Raw genomic sequence first — 8807 nt, 5'->3', positions numbered from 1 at the left:
AATTTAGATATGTTATAATAATATACCATATACCATTTTGAAATGGAGAATAAATTAATAAAAAATATTCAATGGACACATAGATCCTATTATAAAATGAGAAAGATAGAAGAAAAACGTTTATTTATATTTGAGAAGACAATATTTGAGAAGACAATAAAAGAGAAAATCCTATTTGAGAGATTTGTATGTTAATTGAATATTATTTATTTGCAAGAAAAACTCATCAATGCTAAAATACAGGTCAATTGTCGTACGACCTATAGGTGGATATAATCTGCCATAAAGAAGAAGAAGTTTGCTAAATTCATATCTCGTGCTTACATGTAATGATTACCAAAAAAGAAGAATCTCAACAAATGGATCTGGCGGCTTAAGTGGGGTTTGGGTGGGCGGGTAATTTATTTTGGTCGTATATGTATTTTATGTAATTATTTTAAAGATGGGTAGAAAAGGGTAATATAATAGGCCCAAGTAGGTATTTTGTGTAGTTCCCTCTTCTTTAGAAGCTTGCCAGCCTAGAAGCCTTTGGGTCATGCTTGATCCGCCCTCATCAGTTTGCGCTCTGTCACGTGACACCCCAGACAAATCTCATATCGACAAATTACGGGAGAAATACTAGGTATATAAGTAGACAAGTCTTAGATTCTAATAACGTATTTTAAAGTCGTGTTGGTCTAGGCCCATAGTGAACAATATTACTAGTGGACTGGACTGTTACAAATATTTTTTCTAAACCAAAAATGATCTGAAGGTAGATTTTTACAAAAATAAATATTAAAAAATTTTAATTGGAAAGCTAATAGCAGATGCACGATCTCTTTTTCTTTAAAATTATTAAAGTTCAAAAGTGTTTTAAAAAATATTTTTCAAATATTAAAGGTAAACCACATTCAAACGATATTTCAGGTTTGACGGATGAAATTAAAAAATGGAAATTGAAATCAGATAACGAAGGATATGGACAGTTGATGGGGATGGGCGTGCGGTGCTGGTGGGGTTGCGACTTACGACTTAGGCCTCGCCCCCACGTAAGGGTCCGCCCAACGATCTTATATCTAGTCTTTGAATCTAGTCTATATTGGAGAAAAAAAATCTAGTCTAAATTTATTCTCCAAAAAAATATTTATTTTTAAAAAGAAAGAGAACCTAGTCAAATTAAAGTTCAGAATTAACCCATTCCTTTTAATTCTAAAAAGTTTAATTGGTTTAGGATTTGAAAAGAAAGGCTTCACCTAACCTTTCAAAATTTAACTAATGGAATCCACTTCCTCAATTTTTCGGTCACTGAATTAGAGTAAAGTTTTTGCTAGGAAAAGAAAGGAGTTACTGCATTCTCAACCATAAATTCTAGAACCGCTTAAAATTTAAAAGTAAGGAAATAAAGACCAACATAGTAAATTTAGCTAAGAAATTGGTTCAAAGGAATATAATAAAAGAAAAAATATTAGTTCTTAGTCTATACATGTATATATTTACATGCTGATATAGTTTTTTTTGTTTTTCTCTTCTTTTTATTTGGGGATACAAACTTGAATTCGAAGTCCAAACAAGTCTGAAAGAGTTCTCACATCCTGTTATATGTCACATTCTCCTTAGTCCTTTTTTGCTAATGAAAATAGCATACTTTAATGAATATTGACGACAGCTGGAAAGCAGTAATCTAGAGAATGTGATATTAGTACTAGTATTTTGGGCGCTGAATTTTCTTATCAGAAACTTTAAGTACAAATCAAAGATTGTAATTTGTGTACAATATCAAACTTAATGATCACCATAAGGCTCTCATTATAAAGTTTCAACCTAAAATGAACATATTATTCCACTATCATGTAAAATGGGTAAACTGTTATATATTTCTTTAATTTAGTATTAAAGGTAGAGAATATTTGATTAGCATATGATAGGTAAGGGCAAAGGTACAATTTCTTTCAGGTCAATTTGGAGCCAGCTTTGGAGGATTGGAGGGTGGGTTGGGGGAATATTTAAACCCAAAGTTTACATCAAATCAAAAAATACATAATATGCCTTTTACGTATAATTTTATCATTAAATTATGGTTAATTAAGTATATTTTTATTTAAATTACACTTAAACCTGATAGCAAAAAGTAGTGAAGCTGTGACAATAGCGTGTTCTTTTATGAACTCCCCGTGATCTTAGTCCTTAAATTTGGGAAATTATTGGCAAAGGCTCCATTGATTTTTATAGAATACTAGATATGGAACTTTGAAAGGAGCAGGACCAAGTTTGAATTAGTTGCACAGTTAGATATATTATATTTGTTAGATATGTAATATTTGTCAGAATTGATCTTTGACTTAAATGGACATATTAGAATCTAACGATTCGCTGAACAAGTCTACTAGGGAAGATGAGGATTCCCTTATTTTGTTTTCCTTTCTTTTTAACATAGCCAAAGTGGAGTAGGAAATGCTCAAGTGTGGTGTTCACAATGTAATTAGGGTGACTCTAGTAGAATAGTAGAATGTATTATCTTCAATTCTTCATTACAATTGGAGTAAAAAGGTGATTAAAAAAAAGGCGGTATCACTAGAATTTCAACTCGTGACACTTCTTGCTAGTATTTTCTTTGTTGTTAGACTAAAAGGGTCATGTCTATGTTGTTAGACTAAAAAGGTCATGAATATAGACATGACGTTACTAGAACTCGCATTCGTATCAATATTGGTTTATCTTGGTTATTAGACAAATTGGTGATAAATTTGAGGAGCACAACCCGACTAAGAAACGATTAGGGGTCTCCTCTGTGATGCCGCAGATTACCTTTCAAAAAGATGGATTAAGTGATGATCCAGAGATTTGGGTTTCTTGGTCTCGTTTTATAAGGATTTGGGCAATCCTCACCTCATGAGCTAGCTTTTGGGGTTGAGTTAAATCCGAGGTCCATTTATCATGGTATCAGAGCCAGGTCCATCCCAATTTATTGTTACTGTTATCAGAGCCAGATCCCATTTATGTTGTTCATGCTCACCTCAAGAGATATCTTTTGGGGTTAAAGTCAGGACAAGGTTCATTTATCAAAAGAAGCTAAAGAGATATTAGTATGATTCTTCACCGGCTGCTGCAATTTTGTAATTTTTCGGAGTTCAAATAATAGGACAAATTGCAGTTATCACTTATCAGTCACTCTCTTTTTGGCTCAACTTGATTGAAAACAAGTAAGGAAGAATCCTGAAGCTACAATTGCATGTGAAGCTAGCAAAAAAGGTGCTCTTTACATTTGTTCTGTATCACATGCAAATGAACAAAGATAGTAAGCCTTTTGGCCCACCGTCTTGAAGCACAACGACCAGAAAATTTTTAAAAAGTGATACAAAAGGAAGCTGCAACTCAGTGACTAGCACACCCGAGATGCCTTTTCTCTCACAATTTATAAACAAGAACATTTTGCTTCATGTGAAGACATAGCTGTATGTTGCAGGTATGACGACCTCTATAACTTCCACATGCATACTCCATCCCCTTTCTGCTCTTTACATCTCATTTTCATTACAAACTTTGTTGATACATCCAATTTTGTTGATACCGTTCACATAGTAATCATAAATCAAACTTTTTAGCTCAAAGATTGTCCTACTCAAACTATTTTACTTTGCCTCGTTAGCTGAAGAGTATATTGCAATTTGCAAGTCAAATTATGTTCAAAAATCTCTGAAAACAAATTTCAACAATTTAACCACACTTGAGCAATTTCACAAGGCATGCCATAGAAACAATGTGTTTCAAGAATTAAAGACTTAATGTTCTGTCCCTCTTGCCCTATTATACCTAATTAAAGACAAAGTAGAGTGTGCTCAAACTTACTGCAAGAAGACTGAGGACATTAAGAGTAGAAGCATCAGAATAAAAGGAGCAATTACAATTCCTTCACAATCTTGTAATGAATCTGTAATTGTTGTTCAGATGAGAATACAAAGAGCACGTACAGACTCCAAATGTTCACTGCTTATCACATCCCTAATCCATCCAAATAGACCTATTCTTTCTATTTATTCACCGTGGAAGAAATGAAAATGATAAAATTTGTCTACTTACGAATAAACCAGATAGGAGTTAGTCTAATTGATCCTTAAAAACATCCCCTGAGCCTGAAATCAGACTATAGGTGTTGGCAACCTCCTATGTTCAAACAACAACAAAGAGACTCAAGGATCGGCAGTGGCCTATAACTGCTTGCTCTGACATGATGCAGATGCCATTTGACTGCATCATAACGATGATGGCTCTTGTCACATTTCAACAGATACAACATGCTCTATGTCATCTAAAATAAGAGTGTGTTCACCAAGTGCCAGTATTCTGTTGCCTTGGTCATTTGCAAAGCTAAGAAGCTCGCAAGGATCTACCAAGAGACTTGTTTCAACAGATTTACGTGCTGGGACATGTACACGATCAAATCCAACCAGTTGTTTCTGTGGAGCACCTTGAAAATTCTGCAGTACTCTTGAGAATAACATCAGAACATGGCTTCCATCCATGTCCCCATCATTTGTGACAGAGATATGAACGAAGAATTTTGACGAATGACAACTTTCCACTTCGTCAACATGTATGTAACCAAGCCTACTGCGTCCTTTGGCAAGTATACTCCTCTTTCGATTAGATTTAGCAAGTGATAAACTCAATCTGCTCGGTGCAGATAAGAGTTGTGAAGAGAAGCTTGTATAGCTCAATCCATGCCCAAATCCATATAGCACGTCTCCAGTGTAAAACCGATAGGTTCTTCCAGGATAACCATTCGATGGATCAGCTCGCATATTCATGTCAGTCATTGGCACTTTGGTGAATGACTCTAGGTACCAAGTCATGGGCAATTTTCCACCTGCATTTATTTACAGAAAGCTCAATCCACAGCCTGTTTTCATTTCGCAACAGAGAAAAACAGCAACAAATTTGAAGGAATAAATTTCCCCTTTTACACTCTCATCCCATGGGCTGTCCCCATTGCTAACTTTGCTAATCTAGGTTATGCTTCATTAGGGACCAGAAAATTCAAAAACATTTGAAGTTAATTGCTATCTGATTCCAGTATGACGTTTATACTAACCTGGATTTTGATATCCAAAAATTATCTCGGAAAGTGCTTTGCCACCAGTCTCTCCAGGGTAAGCAACCCATAAGATACTAGCAATTCTAGGGTCTTTCTCAGCAAAGGATACATCAACAGGTCCACCACCAGTAAGAACCAAAATAATTGGCTTCTTACTTGCAGCTGCAAGAGTGGTAACTAAGTTTGTCTGTTGACCTGGTAAGAGAAGACTATACCGGTCATGATCCTCAGTTTCCTCAGATAAATCCAACCCAGCCACAACAATTACATAATCAGCTTCTTTAACAATAGAAATAGCATCCTGGAAACCAGCAGTGGAATTGCATCCTACGTCAAGGCAACCAGCTGCATAAAGTGTTCTATTTATATGTCGGTGAAACCCCTCGCGGATGCTCTTTAATTTGCATGGCACTCCTGTAAGATAACATAGGACAGTACATTACATTAAATAAACCACCAGTTCGAAGTGCTTTCTCTGGAGACAATCAAGAATCACATTTTTTTTCTTGTTAGCTTTTATCAGTAGTTCATGATTACTGATCTGTGATACAAACAAAGTATTAAGACAAAAGGGAATTGGCCCGAGTAACAATGAGAACAAGAAAATTCACTTGGTCATGTAGAATATTTCCTGACCAGAATGCACATTAATATTCCACTCTATGTTAAAATATTTTCCTAATGTAACCAAAAATGCTTTTCAAGATTTATATCTAGCATCAACCTCAAAACTATATGCATCCAATTCGAGCATTTACCATGTGGGCAATGACAAACACACACATTGCAGGATGAGGACTTTGCTTTTTCCCCATTTTGATTTCTCTTGGAATTCGCGTAAAGAAAAAAAAATACATGTCTATGTTTTGGACGTGATATTGGATTATATTAGTGATGGAGGAAAGAGCAAAGCGTCCTATACTCTAGGATTTTGGATCTTCTAACCTGAGTAAGTACCACCCGGACTGCTCACATTTGCCATAGGACCGACTATAGCTAATGTCGAAACACTTGTCTTGTCCAAAGGCAAGAACTTCTGATCATTTTTAAGAAGCACAATGCCCTGCCTTGCTGCATCAAGGGCCAAATTCAAGTGATTAGAAGTGCAAACATCTTGAGCCCCAAAGTTTGCAAACTGTCCATCTGCAGGATTTCCATCAAAAAGACCAAGCCGGAATTGAACAGAAAACAAGTATTGTAGGGCTCTATCTAGGTCTTCTTCAAGCACACTCCCCTGCTGAAATGCAGATTTCATATGTCGCAACATATATGTTCCACAATTAATATTTGTTCCTGCCAAAAAGGTTGAATTAGAGTTGGCAAAAAAGCATAGAGCTCCATAGAATGACAAATTTGAGGTGATTGCCAAAAAACCTGCTTTAAGAGCGACAGCAACTGCATCTTCAGGCGTTTTGGTGTATTTTTGGTTTTCATATATAGTAGCCACAGCATCACAATCAGAAGTGATGTATCTGAAATTAAATCATTCAATGATTAGACATAAGTTTGAAGTAAATCTCATGTAAAAACACCTTCATGTAGAAGAAAAAGAATGAAATATTACCCGTCGAACCCCCAGTCAGTTCGTACTTTGTCTAAGAGCTCCTTATCTGCACATGCTGGTACTCCATTCACACTATTGTACGTACACATCAAGCAACTTGCCTTACCTTGCTGGATACAACTACGAAAAGGTGCCTGAAACGTATCCTCCATATCCTGCTTCGTCACCTAATATGCAAAACGATAAAGAAACTGACATTAGAAATTACTATGATATTTCACCACTACTTGATCAACTTAATCTGGCTCTGACAAAAAGCGGATATTTTGAGGCCAGCTACATCTCAATTTTAGGTGGTTAAGTGATATGCATAGACATGTATACCAATCTCAATTCTCCAACAGAGAGAGGATGTATGTGAATAGATTTCAGACATATAGTATAGTGCCTTTACTCGCTAAAATAGTACTAAGTTGGACGACATTCGAGAAATTAACTCAAAACAACTGGTATGATCTTGCTGTCTTTCGAGCTAAATAAAAGCAAATTGAGATCAGACTATGGCCTAATGACTTAGTAATACTCCGCACAACGCAATAATTTGGATTCCATAGAACAAAATATCAGTAGGCAGAAGCAAAAACTCTAGTAGCAACAACTCAAAATTCAGCAATCAAGTACAAAGGAAGAAGAAATTTACCACAGCATTGAAGTTATATCTGGTAGCATTACCCCATTTCTCCAAGTCGTAAGCAGTGAAATGCTTACAACAAGCCGATAACATCAGCCTCTCACCATCATTATCATCTTCTTTAAGAAACCTCCTCTTTTTCCCAAACCCATTTCTATTTCCTGTTTTAGCCTTCGGATTCAAGCCCTGAAAGCCAGTAACATATTCAATGGCATAAGCAGAAACCACCATAGGATCTTCCCCTGGCGTTTCTTGACCTCTTCCCCATCTGGGGTCCCTAAAAATGTTAATATTAGGTGCCCAAAATGTAAGCCCAGCATGACCCAAATTGTACATAGCCCTTGCCTCAACTGCAATAGCAGTTGCAATCGAATGCCACAAAGTTCTATTGAAAGCAGCTGCAGTAAGAATAACTTGAGGGAAACTAGTGGCACCTTTGATTGGGCCATTGAAGTTGACCCCAGGTCCATTAGTGGCAATACCATGAAGAGATTCTGACCACCATTCGTATGCTGGTAAGCCAAGTCTTGGTATAGAAGTGGTATTATCAGAGAGGTGTAAGATCTTCTCATCAATGGTGAGTAAAGAGATAAGGGACTGAACTCTAGTGGAGATTGGGAGATTTTTGTTGCAGAAAGGATATTTGTGATGAGGTGGCTGACATGGGAATTGGGGATGTGGATTCGATTTAGTTAAATTAACACAGAATCCGAGGATGTTCAGAAGGATGAGCAGGAATAAGAAACGATTGTTTTTGGTCATGTTGTTAAATGCAGAGATGTAGGAAGAAGACTGTATAATTATCCCGGAATTGTTGACTTCTATTTGTGCTGAGCTCTTTCTATAGTATTTATAGTATTTTATAGGAATTTATAACAGTATAATCACACCGGCCGTTTTGGCCGTTTCAATAGAGGATAAACGGTAGGTAACGGGTGCTGTGTTAATTTTCGGTTGACTCAATTCTTTATGATTGGTTACTCATTATTCTCCGATATTAAAAAGCAATAACTGCTAATTGTAAATTGTATTATTGCAAAACTAGTGACTAAGGAAGTTGAAGATTTTGCAATGAACATGAACTAATTCTTCCTTTGGATAGATTGGAGCCTCTGAATACTAAAGATAGCATGTTCAATCTTATCAGTTAGTGAAATAAGAGTTACAAACTTCAGGATTGACACTTTCTTCTTTTTCTTTTCTAGATATTTTGCTGATGAAAAGAACGGAAATGATACTCTTGTAGTAAGAAATCAAGAAATTTTCCCTTTGCAGGTAAGAATATTGTAATATGTTAGAGGCTGAGAATTAAAGTATGAGTAATTGACAACTTATTTACATTCCAAATTCACCAATCATCTTGTGCGATCACTGAATGATTGGGATCTTGTAGGGTCATGATATTTATGAGTTTATTGGTTTATTTGGAATAACAAATTGAAGTGCAAACAATTACTTACTCTACCTTTTGACAAAGTTCTGAAATACTCGAAAAATAGTTCTGGTATAAAAAGTATCATCAAGTCCTATAATTGTAT

General features: G+C 35.8%; 1 protein-coding gene across 1 annotated transcript; it reads right to left on the bottom strand.

Annotated features, from left to right (window-relative positions):
• Positions 1 to 3888: 3888 nt before the first annotated feature.
• On the bottom strand, positions 3889 to 8085 carry LOC107788546 (probable beta-D-xylosidase 6). Its single transcript, NM_001325457.1, is given in 6 exon segments — positions 3889 to 4846; positions 5072 to 5488; positions 6020 to 6367; positions 6449 to 6546; positions 6639 to 6805; positions 7279 to 8085. Coding segments are annotated over 6 exon segments (2376 nt in total). The 5' UTR covers positions 8032 to 8085; the 3' UTR covers positions 3889 to 4253.
• Between the last annotated feature and the right edge of the window lie 722 nt (positions 8086 to 8807).

Source organism: Nicotiana tabacum, chromosome 17, assembly GCF_000715075.1.
Source record: "Nicotiana tabacum cultivar K326 chromosome 17, ASM71507v2, whole genome shotgun sequence".
Lineage (NCBI taxonomy): Eukaryota > Viridiplantae > Streptophyta > Magnoliopsida > Solanales > Solanaceae > Nicotiana > Nicotiana tabacum.
Note: the sequence above shows the minus strand (reverse complement) of the source record. Positions and strands in the feature narration are given on the sequence as shown.